At 37.4% G+C, this 13,930-nt stretch overlaps 1 protein-coding gene across 2 annotated transcripts; it reads left to right on the forward strand.

Annotated features, from left to right (window-relative positions):
- The first annotated feature begins 397 nt into the window (after window positions 1–397).
- On the forward strand, window positions 398–13,658 carry LOC113476813 (DNA repair protein complementing XP-G cells-like). Of its 2 annotated transcripts, none has more exons than XM_026842765.1 (15): window positions 398–509; window positions 1,072–1,247; window positions 1,762–1,877; window positions 1,971–2,063; window positions 2,791–2,851; window positions 3,786–3,929; window positions 4,844–5,051; window positions 5,318–6,262; window positions 6,659–6,891; window positions 7,266–7,385; window positions 7,833–8,046; window positions 9,667–9,811; window positions 10,619–10,819; window positions 11,713–11,797; window positions 13,111–13,658. In XM_026842765.1, exons 1-15 carry the CDS (start codon window positions 422–424, stop codon window positions 13,654–13,656), a joined length of 3,375 nt encoding a protein of 1,124 aa, XP_026698566.1. In that variant the 5' UTR covers window positions 398–421; the 3' UTR covers window positions 13,657–13,658. The 2 variants fall into 2 exon arrangements, with proteins under 2 accessions (XP_026698566.1, XP_026698575.1); XM_026842774.1 differs by having other exon boundaries at window positions 1,974–2,063.
- Window positions 13,659–13,930: the final 272 nt, after the last annotated feature.

A 13,930-nucleotide genomic window follows, 5' to 3' on the forward strand; every position in this document is an offset into this window, starting at 1 on the left:
CCTGCTCCTGCTCCTGCTCCTGCCCCTGCCCCTGCCCCTGCCCCTGCCCCTGCCCCTGCCGGCCGGTCCGTCCGTCCGTCCGCCGCGCCTCAGCGTGTCCCCGGGGCCGGGAGCGGTTGTCCGGGATCGCGTCGGTCTCTGCAAAGGGGGGAGCCGGCCGGCCGGCGAGCAGCTGTCACGCTGCGCTGGGTTTTTGAAAGGTTTTTCACGTATCGCAGGCTGGGGGAGTCGTGCGGAACCGGCCCGAGCGGTTGCTGGGGCGGCGGGGCGCCCGCCCCTTCTCAGTCTAGCCCGCCTCCTTATTTCTGTTTGCAGTAATAACGCGTTCGCTTTAATAAAGCACACGTAGATCGTGTAATCCTTGGGTTATTCCTTCTTTTGTTCCTCTTCAAGATTCTCTCAAAGCAACTAAGGAAGGACGATGGGAGTTCAAGGACTTTGGAAACTTCTTGAAAGCGCCGGGAGACCTATAAACCCAGAAACACTAGAAGGAAAAATTCTTGCTGTTGGTATCCTTTAAAAGTAAAGCTGAGGAACCAAATTTGTGAAGGAGATTATTTTAACTCTCTTATTTCTACATGATTAGCTTTTGAAAAAATTTTAAATCATGACATTTTGATAAGTAGATTTTATGCTTTATAAGACGTGGAATACTAAGCTCTATTTTTTTTTTCTCTTTTAAAAATAAGACTTTTTTTAATAGGTGCCTTACACAAGTGTTGGGCTATAGGATTTTGTGCTTTATAAATAAATGAGGTACTCTCAGTAGGACTCTTAAGATTAAAAAGTTGAAATACTTTCACATCAACTTTTCTATCATATATACTTGGTTAAATGCTACAAAGATGGGGAAAGAAGGTACCCTTCATTTATTTGTAAACTGCTGCACAGTTGTTTCACCTCTGCTTTTTGACCAGGGCGATAGGGGCAAAAAATTATTCTCTAAAGTTCACAAATATCTGGATAACCTTGCCTTTCATAAGCCAAGCCTGGATCAGTGGGCAAAAGCCACTCTATAAGTATGGTATGTGTGTAAGACCGCACGTTTTTTCCTCTTAATGGTTCTTTAAGATATCAGTATTTGGTTGAACCAAGCAATAAAGGGAGCCAGGGATCGTGGTGGTAACTCCATACAAAATGCTCATCTCCTCACTCTGTTTCATCGACTCTGCAAGTTACTGTTTTTCCGAATTCGACCTGTCTTTGTTTTTGATGGAGAGGCACCGCTTCTGAAGAGGCAAACCTTGGTAAGTACCTTTGCTGAGTCATTGCAATGCAAAGTAGGATGTATGTCCACTGATAGTAAGTATCAATTTTCAATTTCCTTCTTATTCTCCTTATGATTCTGAGCCATGAGGATGGGGGGGCTTGAAGTGCACTGCTGTGCAGATGTTCTTTGTATCCCAGTCTGGGTTCGCTGTTGGAGTGTGCAGCAGCTCTCTTTTGGTGTGTTCAGGTTTGGTTTGTGTAGAAACCAGATTGCAGAGGGGTGGGTGATAGCATAAGCCTGTGTTTTGCTCTGCAGTGGATTTGAATGTAACTCTTGAAAGCGTTTGCACCCAGAAGCTGAAAACTGTTCCCAAGTCCCACAGAGGAAATGGATATAGAGATTTAGAGGATCTGAAGGCTGTGTCGCCATTGATGTAGGATGAGTTAGGAGTTGCTCGTAGATTCAGCGTACAGGGTTATAACACTAATTCACTGGATATGTATCTTCAGCATTCAGCAAAATCTCATTGGTGTTAATCTTATTTTCAACAGGCTAAACGAAGACAAAGAAAGGAATTTGCCATCAGTGATTCCAGGAAAACTACAGAGAAACTCTTAAAAACACTTCTGAAGAGACAAGTTATCAAAACTGTGCTTACAGGCAAAAGGCAAGAATAAAAATTATTTTCTCCTTGTTTCTAAGTGGCAGGTAAGTTTTTATATAGCTATTAATCACTGTTGTGTTTTTTTCTTTCCCTAAGAAATGAAGCTTTGCCCAGTATTACACAAGTTCGACGAGAAGAGATTGATGATATATATGTATTGCCCACTTTAGAGAACGAAGAGAAGAACAGGTAGGTAGAATTAAGAAAAATAGCTTAGATGGCTATATTAAACTCAGATAACAGTATAAACTGCACTTTTTGACACTGCTGAAAGGCCTTTGACCCATGAGACTCCATAATATATAAAGTATATTTCTTTATATTTTATTTCCATTTCTTTTTTGGGGAGTTTGGTTTATAGCTCTGAATACAGAAGCCTTGTAGTTATTTATGGGGAAAGTAACGGAAGAAGCTTTCAGCTCACAAATTACATTTCTGCACTGGATTCATGTGTAACGATGTAAGTGCTACCTCAGTCTCTGTGGCCATACCCATATGACTAAATGGAGCTGATTGTTTGAGCTTGGGTAGCTGATGTGTGGCAGCTTGATTCCAGTTTGCATCCCCTCATTCAGTAGTGTAGATGTGTTCAGCAGAAGTAGGGCTTTGTATGTACTTGTGAAACGTGTGACATCTTTAACAACACTAAGTGGGAATGTGAAGCTATCGATTAGATTACTTTTTGCACATCTTATATGTACTTTTATGTACTTTAAATGCTGACCAAACAAGAATCAGGTAATGATTTAAATTGTCTTCATTTAGTTTTAACTGAGATAAGTCTGCCTTCTTGCTTTCTGTTCAGATCTTTTTGACTTGTGTGTGTATTTATATATGTGTGTCCTTTTGCCTGAAATAGGAACTTTTATTTTCCTAGGTAAATAACAATTTTTTTTTTTCTGTTTGTAATTTTTAGCTCAGAGGAAGAAGATGAAAAAGAATGGGAGGTGAGAATGAGCCAAAAAAAGATGTTGCAGGTAAGTGCAATATTAATTGCCCTGTTACTGGGAACAATCCTATCATTCATGTGCTATGCTTAAAAGACAAACACAAACATTTTTTAAAAAGCGTTTGGCACTATAGGCCTTACTATAGCATTATTTATCAAGCAAACAAGTTAATTTTAAGTACTCTATGAATTCTTACTAAGGAGGAAATACAAATGTAATTTTCTCCACTAGAATACATCAGAATAGGAATTTCTTATGGTATCTTTTTTCTTTTTCTTTTGACTACTTTCTCTGGGACATGTGGAGAATAAGTAGGTTTTTGTAATGATAGATGTGAAATGTACACATTTGTACATGTGTGACTACATACAAGACAATGTATTTAATTAAATTCCCTTGCTTCTCCAAATATGAATTGGTTTTGAAGCACTTTGCTTCTTGAGTTTTCACAGATAAGTTCTGTATTGCCTTCTGGTGTGCCGATCTCATGGGAAGAGGAGAAAAGAGATATATAACATGAGAAGTCATAACGAGTAATAAAATTATCTCTGCTTTCATCAAAGTAAAGAAAAACAAACACCACCAAACCAAACTCAACCTCTTGGAAGCACTGTTTGTCTCTGAAGTATTTCTCATTCAGAAGGAGAACCTCTTTGGAAGGATAAAATCAGACTAGCTGATGCTATAGGATCTGTTTCTGTAATTTATACTAAACATTTTTTTGTAAAAAGTGTAAAACTACGTTTCTCTATATAGTGTACATCAGTAATTATGTATGTTATTTTAGTAGGTCATAGTTAACTTTTTTTTTCTTAACTGTTTTCTTCATGGTATAAGAAGTAGCAACAAAGATATTGTGGGTTGTTGGGTTTTTTTGTTGTTTGGAACGATGTTCTAAATATTTTATTGTTCTTCCTGTACTATAACATAAAGTACATGTTTATGTTTTCCATTTTTATAGGAAGAATTATGTGAAAATCCTCATTCTGTAGATATTGAATCAGAAGATTTCAACAAGCTGCCTCCAGAAATAAAACATGAGATCTTGACTGATATGAAAGAATTTACAAAGCGAAAAAGAACATTATTTGAAGCGATGCCAGAGGTAATATTTAAAATTGTTTACAAGCCATTGAAATAGAGATATTGCCATTAATGCACATAAAGACAACATGAGACTAGCACATTTGGAAAGCTTTACCCCCAAGCTTATTTAATATGATATGTTACATTGAGGGGGGGAAAAAAAAGTGAGATAACTCCAAACAGAGCCCTCCCATGTGTCTACTCAGAGCACTGTCTCTTGATTTCCACTAAAATTGGCAGAGCTAATTCAGTTTGGCATGAATGGAAAAAATCATGCAGTGTCTCATGCCTCATCAGTGTTACACCCAAAATTTCAACTGTAAGAACATACTACTGTTGTGGACAAGCCAGGCAGAATGAACACAGCTTGGATTCCAAACCCTCAGGTCATTAGGGGAGCTGGCAGCTGGGAAAAGGCTTTTGTACCTTAAGCAGATGTGTTACTGAAGCCATTCAGGGAGAAATGGGGAATCCTGTAGTGCCACTTCTACAGTAGCTTTTCAGAGCAGTTAGATTTTAAAAGTACAATATATGTCAGATGAAATGGTAGCTTGTGTCCAGGTGTAAACTAAGAACCATCATCTTAAAACCATCCACCTGTGGATTCTGTTACAGTTGCACTGTTTTTAAGATGGGACCAGCTCCATTAGCCAGCTAAGTTTTGTTGGTCACATCATTGAGATCTTGTTGTGTTTAGCCAGCATTTGGAACTACTTAATGGCACCTTTTAGAATTGTTGTGTGTTTCTGGTCTAGTGTTGCTGTTGCTTTGGAGTGCAGCAGTTAGTAAAAGACACGTTACCTGCTTAAAGGAAACTCTTAAAAGGCCCTTCAGAGCATGGTAAATGAACTTGCTTAAATAGTGCAGCTAGTAGCATTTTATTTTAATTGACTTGGTTGTTTGTTTTGTTGTTTTTTTGTTTGTTTTTTTAAGGAGTCCAATGACTTTTCCCAGTACCAGCTTAGGGGTTTGCTTAAGAAAAGCAACCTCAATCGGTGCATAGAAAATGTACAAAAAGAATTGAATCAGCAGCACTCAGGTGAAATCCAAACACAATATGAAAATGAAGGTGGTTTTGTGAAAGAAGTGGAATCTAGGAGGGTAGTCTCTGAAGATTCTTCTCACTATATCCTAATAAAGGGTATGTCAGGTCTTTTTTGTAAAACCTTGTTTGGTGTATGTAGTCTGTAGCTGTCAGTTTTAAGAAAAACCTGAATATTGTGTACAGGTGCGTGAAGGCAGTAGTTTGTATGAAATGTGTATTACTGTTACATGTAATTAACTGTGATCTGTAAATGTACGGAAAACTGGTTTATTAATCTATATAATGATGCTCATTATGTAAAATGGAATGTTAGTATAAAGCAGTTTTTTTACTAAAATATCAACAGAATAACTTTCTTTCAGGTATTCAAGCAAAAGAAGCCACAAGTGGAGACTTGGAAGCTACTGCAGGACCCTCATCAAAAATGCTTGAATTTACTCAATCGAATAAGATCAATGAATCTTCCACTAATGCAAAGCTAGTTGCATCTGACAAGTTGCAAACAGATAAAGATAACAATGTGGTGACAGCACCACCCTCTCCTCGGACTTTGCTTGCTATCCAGGCAGCTTTGGTAGAAAGCAGCTCAGAAGAAGAAGTGGTAGATGAAGACACAGGACGATTAAATGTGGACCAGTATATAACAGAGGAAGGCAATGTGTCTCCAAGGACACTACAGGCAATTCAGCAAGCTCTGAGGGATGGTGATAAAAGGGAGGAAAGGGTTACTGTGAGAACTGATGGAGTGCTACCAGAAAGATCAGAAGTAAAGGATTTTCTGCTTAGTAGCTCAGATGAAGAAGATCAGATTCCTGAAGTTAAGGAGGGAGAAACAATACCTACAATTAATTCGTCAAATCAAGTGATGATGCAAGACCTTGAATTTGAAAAAAAGCGTCAGGAGTCAGAAAAAAATCATATTACACCCAAGGATACCAGTATATCTAGAGATGAAAATTATTCTTGTATTGACAATACTAGAAAAGGCAAAGAAGATTTAGACCAAGAAGAAAATGGTTCCAAAATGGACTTAAATCCTTTGGGAGATAAGGATATAAACCTGTGCACACAGAAGCCAAGCTGTTCCCCTGTACAAACTAGTACGATGGCTTTAATTCATGCTGAAACAACAGACCTTTCTGAAAATGAGGAACACTTGAAAATTGCTGAAAATACAGAGGAAGCAATTTTGCAAACAGAAGAGAATGTATCTGAGATACAAAAGGATATTAGATTTTTTCCAGAAGCAAAAGGTCCTGAGGAGGAAAAAGAAGGAATATCACAGTCTGAAGACAGTGACTCTGATGGTATGTGGTTTTTTAATTGTGTAAAAAGATAAGAACCTTACTGTATTTGTAGTTAGTTGAGGTTAACCTTTTATCCTAGTAAAAAATGTTTTAAAATACATCTATTCCTACATATGTAGGAGGTGGGAAGAAAATCTGAGCTATGTTTTTCCCCTTGGTGTTATGTTTTGTCATTGAAACCTGAGTATACAATACAGAGAGTCAGGAGAGCATGCCGTTGTGTACACTGAACTTAACTGGTGTATTAATGGTCAACCACTTGGTTTCTGTAATTTCACAATCCTTATATCTATTTACTGCATATAGAAAAAAAAACCTGCTAAAGTTAAAAATGCATACAAATACTTCTTTTCAAACAAGCAACAGGAAGTTGAATTCTTTATTTTCCTTTAATAGGAAGCTTTATTGAAGTGGATACTGAAGTCAGTAATAAGACTGAGTTTCCTTCTAATTATGCTGAAAAACCGTGTGTTGAAACAGCAATTCCAGAATTGGAGTCAGACAAACATGATATTGTCACACAGGACTTGCTGAAGGAGTCTGAAGAAGTGCAGCTGGCAAACGATCAGAATGTTGAAAGAGAAAATTATGGTAAAGATGCAGCAGATGAGTGGCAAGACATCAATTTGGTAACTCGTTGTTACTTGTTTCGAGCTAGTAGTGAAGTGCTCTTTTCCCAAGCAGTTTTTAAGGAAAACTATCAGACAGCTTCTTACAGTTTAATTGCTTTCTCAGATACGTATCTAATTCCATGGGAACTGATTTTTATTCAAAGATGATGGTTAACCATATTCTCCCTGAAATGAGAGGGAAACTAAAGTTTCAGCACTGATGAATAGGCCTCTCTCTGGTCTTGTAATTTACTGCATTAGAGAAGCTAAGACAACTTCCAAGTATGAACTAATGAAGCATATACTACTAGAATAATTATAACTGGAGACTTAGTGCTTTACTTAAATATACCTGAATTGTTGGAGTAAATAAAATCTTGTTTTATTTTTAGGAAGAACTAGAAGAATTAGAAAATGACCTTTCTGCTGAGCAGAATACGCTTCAGGCTCAAAAACAGCAGCAGGAACGTGTTGCTGCTTCTGTGACAGGACAGATGTTCCTGGAGAGCCAGGTAGTATTTGTTGAATCATTTTGATTTGATAGATACAGCCTGATGTGGTCCTTCCCCTCCACCTCAGTCAAACATTTTCTCAAAAGCTGTTTTGAGAAAAAAGTAATTTTGCTTAATTATGTCACCTTTTTTCCTCCTAGGAGCTTGTTTTCTTCAGCCTGCTTGATTTAAAGTATTGAAAATGTTGAGATAAAATTGATGGAATTCAAGATTAAATAACTGTTATTATAAATAATAATAAAATTATGTTATCTGCCTCAGATGAGTAAGTGGGATTTCCCCCTTGACTTAACTGTGGTTGGTACTTTTTAGGGGAGATTAAGATTTGCTGTGAAATACTAGATACTTCCCAAGCATGAATCCAGTAGTTCCAAGTCAAGCAGAAGTATAGTAGAAGTTTATTCTTCAGGTGTAATATATTAACTAATTTTTCTCTCCATTCTACAGGAGCTTCTCCGTCTGTTTGGCATTCCATATATTGAAGCTCCGATGGAGGCAGAAGCACAGTGTGCTATCCTGGACCTTACTGATCAGACCTCTGGGACAATCACTGATGATAGTGATGTTTGGTTATTTGGTGCTCGACATGTTTATAAAAATTTCTTCAGTCAAAACAAATACGTGGAATATTATCAGTGTGTTGATTTTCAAAACCAGCTAGGTAAGCCTCAGGTACTGATTTGTTCAATACAGTCTTTAATAAGACAGTATGCCATGTCTCTTTTTGAAGTTTTATTTTTACAGAATTTTCCATATCTGTTATTACAATGCCTGTTCTTTGGAGACTCTCTAAACACATTCAGTTAAGCTGCTGTTTTTACTGTGAGATGACCCCCCTGAATTTGCAGACACCCGTGTTTAATACACTGGCTTAGTGTGATGGTCATCAAGGCTGGCAGTGTGAACTATGGTACCAGTTTCTGCATGAATGTCAGCATGACTTTTCTGACAATGGTGGGAAAAGTATATTCTGATGTCATCAGATTTTATAGTCTTGTGGAAATGGAAGTTAATTTTGGACATACTGACACATAAAGTATTAAGAGGGTCTGTAAAAGGTTTTTCATTTAGTTAATACAGCTTTTTTCTTCATTCAGTTTGCTCTTGTACCAGTCTAATCAAGTTGTTGCTAATTATGTTGAACTGCTAAACTTCAGTGTCACGTAGTGTATTAAGGAAAATATGAGCCGATTTTTACTTTTTGTTATGCCTTGTTTAAACAGAACTCTTAAAATTAGTTTTGATGTTTTCAAAATCGAGAGAGGCAATAGACTTTGAAATAACATTTTAATGTCTTCAGCATGTAAAATGTCACAACGTTTCTGTGTGGTGAAAAATATGTCTTTGGTTTCTTCTCCTGGCAAATTGAATGAAATATTTTTTTCCCCTACGTGTAGCTACTTAAGTATGCTACTGTAGCTTAGTTGGGAAAGATGGCTGTAAAAGCATGTGTGTGATTTTTGCTGTTATTAATGTAATGCCAGAGTCTTTGTTTACTTATTATTGGGGAAAAGTAGTCACCGTCGGGCTTCATGTCACATTCCTCTGCAGTCTTGTGCTTCTTTTCCATGTGTTGCACAAATCTTTCTTGACAGTTGCTGGATATACTGACTAGCATGCCGATGGTCTTGCTTTGTGTACTTAGAAACACATCCCTCCTTTTCTCCACTGACCTTTTAATATTTTTTTGTTTGTTTGTTTATAATCTAAACTGAAGCTAGTCACTGAAAATCAGTCCGGTTGCCTCACATCTTATAGTGTACTAAGTAGAAGTGATCAGCTGAGTTACTCCTTTTTTATGTCTGTTTCACAGGCTCGTTTGGTCTAGTTAGTAACTGCACTAGCACAGAGCAAAAGGCTTCCAGTTTGGGAACGCTTTTAAGAAGCAGAGACATTGATATCATGGACTAGAATTCAAAGTGAATGCTTTTATTTCTGGTTTGGGGGTTATTAAATTCAGGTCAGCATTAGATGAGAATTGCACAGTAACTGGAGAAATGCATGTAAAATAACAGCTCTTAAGAATTTCCCAATGGTCTTGACATTGTAACATTTAATTTTGGCAGGATGTATTTGCCAGGTTAGCACAACTACTGGTGCTTGACCTAGCAGTAGCATATTGACACTGCTCCAGAATATAAACGTATGTAATTTTACAGAGTTAATGCCTTTGTGTTCCTTCTGTTATTTGCCTTTCAGAAAATATATTTATTTTTTAATTTGTAAGAGGAAAGATGCTGAATCCACTGGTTTTATTTGGTTTATGCACTTTATTTTACAGGCTTGGATCGAAGCAAGCTAATTAATTTGGCATACTTGCTTGGAAGTGACTACACTGAGGGCATCCCAAATGTAGGCTTTGTGACAGCGATGGAGATTTTAAATGAATTTCCTGGACATGGCTTGGAACCTCTCTTAAAATTTGCGTATGCCTCGTTATGTTTTACTCTTCTGTTTCTCCATAATATGAATATTAGTGAATGTACTTTGCTGCTGCGTAAGCATACAACAAAACATATGACCATCGTTAAGGAGACTAAGTTAACTGTAAAATATGCGACTCCCTTATATCACTATTTGAGATGGCAGGTAAATAAGGTGACATGTTGATACAGCAATTACAGGGAGACTAATGAAAACAATAGAACAGGTGTAGAACTGTGTGACTGCCTTTGAGTTCATTGCAGAGCTGGATCCGTAGTGGAGTGGAGGTTTACTCTCCCTGAGTTTGTGAGAACGTGCTGTAGCATGGTCGTAGAGAAAAGAAACTTGAGTGAGGAGTGGATGACCTGTAAAGAGACAGACAGGTAGGCAGTGGGGAAGAACAAGATTTGAAGAGGGTCAAGCTAGTTGTATTGGCAATGGCAAGAATGATTAGAAGTCTTTTTTCTTTCTTCCTTTTTTTTTTTTTTTTTACCTTGCCTACCAAAAACCCTCCAAAAACTAACACCCTCCCCGACTGAGGCTGAATTTAGGGCCTTCTGTTTAGTAGCTCATGGATAATTCAGGTGATATTTGCTACTGTGGCTTGCAATGGCTGCATTTACTGTGTATTGTCTATTCTACTTTCAGATTATATGTCCCTTTGACCATTTTTTAGTTACAAATTTCCTACCTCATCTCATGTAGTAACAGAAGTAGGGAGACTAAGGCTACTGAAATTAGGATGGTAGCTCTTGATATTCCAAATTATATTTTATGGAGGCAAATGAATGCTTTCCTCTGTTTTTCAGTGAGTGGTGGAATGAGGCTCAGAAAAATAAGAAATTGAGACCTAATCCACATGATACGAAAGTCAAGAAGAAACTGCGGGAGTTGCAGCTTTCTTCAGGTTTCCCAAATCCAGCAGTGGCAGAAGCATACCTGAAGCCTGTGGTGGATGAGACAAGGGGTTCGTTCATCTGGGGGAAGCCTGATGTGGAACAGATCAGAGAATATCCTTTTACAATATGGCGGGACTTGTTAGCTAGAAATGCTCAGCTTAAAATTCATAAATCTTAATAGTGAGTCAATAACGAAGTGTCAAATTCTTCACATCTCATTGGTGTGAGGGGCCTCCTGCCCCTTCTGCATGTGCTCTCCTACAATGATGCCAGCTCTGGAATGGAAAGGAATGCAGCCATGCATCTGTGACACTCAGGGCTGCTCTGCACCCCTGAGAGAGCGGGCAGCTTCACTTCCCATGCAGAGTCAGTCTCGTGGCTGGACTGACTAGTTTGTGTTGTTATGTTTCTGTAACTGTGCTGTGCTTATTTCTAGACTTAGAGTGGGAATTGTTTGCACACTCCTGATGTATGTTTACCAATGTTTCACAAATAACTTTCAAAACCTAGTCAGAAATGGTGATTCAGCCTGTGCTTTCACTGTATTTCTTGTAATGTCTATTTCCTGCAGTGAAATGTTGAAAAGTAGGTGACAATGCACGCAGAGCGAATAGTGTTTTAAACAGTGAACAAAACTTCCAGTGTGTGCAAGTGTAAAAAGAAGTTTTATTTGTAGGTTTATTTGTAGGTGTTTTGTCTTATGGCAGTACTGTGTAGCCAAAATGAGTTGTCTTCACAGAGACATGCTTTTGAAAATGTTGATATTAGAGAAAAAGTCTTGTAACTAATAGAGATGTAACAGCATGATTAAGATACAGAGCACAATACCAGAACCATGCACATAACTCAGCTGTAATAACAGTATTTTCTCTGGTTTTGTAGAATAAAAAGCATTGAAGTAGAGTCACTTTGCTCCAGGCATTGTTTATTTGAGGAATTTTCATTCTATGTGTTTATAAAATACTAATAATAGCTATTTTGTGAAGTTCCTTAATTTTCTGCACATTCTGTCAGAATCACTTTGGCTGGACTAGAACAAAGATAGATGAAATCCTTTTGCCTGTGATGAAACAGCTGAACTTGCAGCAGGTAAAGTATAAAACTGTATAGTTTAAAGGTAACCAGAAAATTTTAAGAGAAGCATTTTAAAATGAACAGCAGGGCTTTAATCTAAAATACATTTCTCAGAAACTGGGATTTGGCCTTTTTTAAAACCTTAATATATATATATATTTTTAAAAGTAATTAAATTCTCTAGACTTCATTTCTGTACGATTTGGGTGTGCTGTGGTTTCAGATTTTGTTATCTATCGAGCACATCTCTCAAGTCCAGGTTGCTGTTTGATTTGGATGTAACTGAAACTGCAGGTACCTCGAGCACCTTTAATACTTTTAAAAGGCAGTGTACTGTTTCTAAAAATGATTTATAAAAATGCCCCTGAGATTTTGGTGAAGTGAGACTGACCATTTGGTATCATCCATATCCTTTGAAGAGGAGCTCAGAATTAACCATTGAGCAAGTGCCTGTTAATAATATTACTTTAATTTCCAAATAAATGTTCTGTCTCTCAACTTTAATAAAACTTAAGTCAATAGTGGTGCATACTGTGATACTGTGAAAGTCTGTTGTAAAACTGATCACCCAAGGTCAGAATATTTTCTCCTTTTGCCATAAGCAAAATAGATAGGTAGTCTAAACCAGTGTTCTGGGGTCTCTCTGTCACTCAAAGGAGTGAAAGATACCAAGACCTGTAGTTAAATCTGCATACTTTCAGGTTGACTGGAACATTCTTTGGAAGCGTCTGTCTCAGACAATATTGGGGATAGTATAGAGGATGAGTTTAATCTATACAGCAAGCCTGGCTGTGTCTGAATAACACAGACACATTGTGTCTGACTACTTCTAGTTCTGCTCTTAAATGGTTAGACTGTAGCAGCATGTGTTACAATGAACTTGAGTGGAATGACCTAATTTTGTTGTACTAGCCGTGGCAAATGTAAAATGCACTTGCAAAATTTGCTTAGTAAACATTCTGTTGTTTTAACAGCTTGAAGCTAAGGATGTGATTATAAGGACATACTTGAGAGCGCTACAAAGTTTCTGTGTATTAGGGCTGAAAATAGCAACATATGTCTAAGCAGCAGCACGTTTATAAAATTTCACTGGAGTTTAGTTTGCTTATTATTTAGTTTCTTTGAAAGTTCTTGTTGCATAATTTATAAGGTATAGGTGTGTATATATATAAAATAATGCACGTTATTGTTCAGACCTATTTGCATGCATATTAATTTCATTAGTGCTTTAGTTTGGGATGCTTTATAGTATAGCTGAAATAATTGAATTCCCATCACAAAAGCATCCAAAGTTGTTTTTTTTAATTATTATTTTTTACTTTTAATAGACTCAGCTTCGAATTGATTCATTCTTCAGACTAGCACAGTATGAAAAACAAGCTATTAAAAGTCAGAGGCTGCGCAGAGCTGTGACTTGTCTGAAGAGAAAGGAAAAAGAAGCAGCTGATGAAATTCAGGAGGCCACTGCTGTTATGGAGATTGAACTTAAACAGCGTGAGGAAAGGAAAGGGGAAGGTGCTGCAGGCTGTGGAAATCAAGCTGTGGCAACTGAAGTCCAAAGTAGAAAGAGAAGAAAACATCTAGATTCCAGAAAAGAACATTTATATGGAGGTGGTTTTATTGGGAATTTGCATCTTTCAGAAACTTCTAGTGACTCCTCAGTAGAGGAATTGGAAAGCAGAGATTTAGGCAAAAGCAAAAAGAAAAATATATCTGCAAGGGAGGCAGCAGACCATAAAGAGAAAAAGGGGTGCAGCAGCTCAAGTGGTGAGGATGAAGAACTGGGAAACGTAGTCATGGTGACTGCCAAACCTGTGTTTGAGGGCAGAAAAAAGAAATCTCAGAGCAAGAGAGGAAGAAAAAAGAAGTCTTAAAGGAAAAAAAGTCTTAAAAAGAGACTGTGTGTATGTGGTTTTTTATGAATTAAGCTTTGTAAATATTCTAATGAATTTTTGATAAATAATAAATTATTCCAATATCACATATATTTTTCATGTCATTTTTATGTCCAGAACTTAAATAGGAGGGTGATGAAAAAGAAATTTTAGCACATCTACTCATAAAGACCTAGATTAGACATGATAAGTTCTCTGTTTTGAGATTGTAAATTGAGCCAAAATGTTATGTCCATTTGTGTTCTGAGGTGAG

The sequence above is a fragment of the Athene cunicularia genome (genome assembly GCF_003259725.1).
Source record: "Athene cunicularia isolate RWA chromosome 1 unlocalized genomic scaffold, athCun1 chr1_part1, whole genome shotgun sequence".
Taxonomy (NCBI): Eukaryota; Metazoa; Chordata; class Aves; order Strigiformes; family Strigidae; genus Athene; species Athene cunicularia.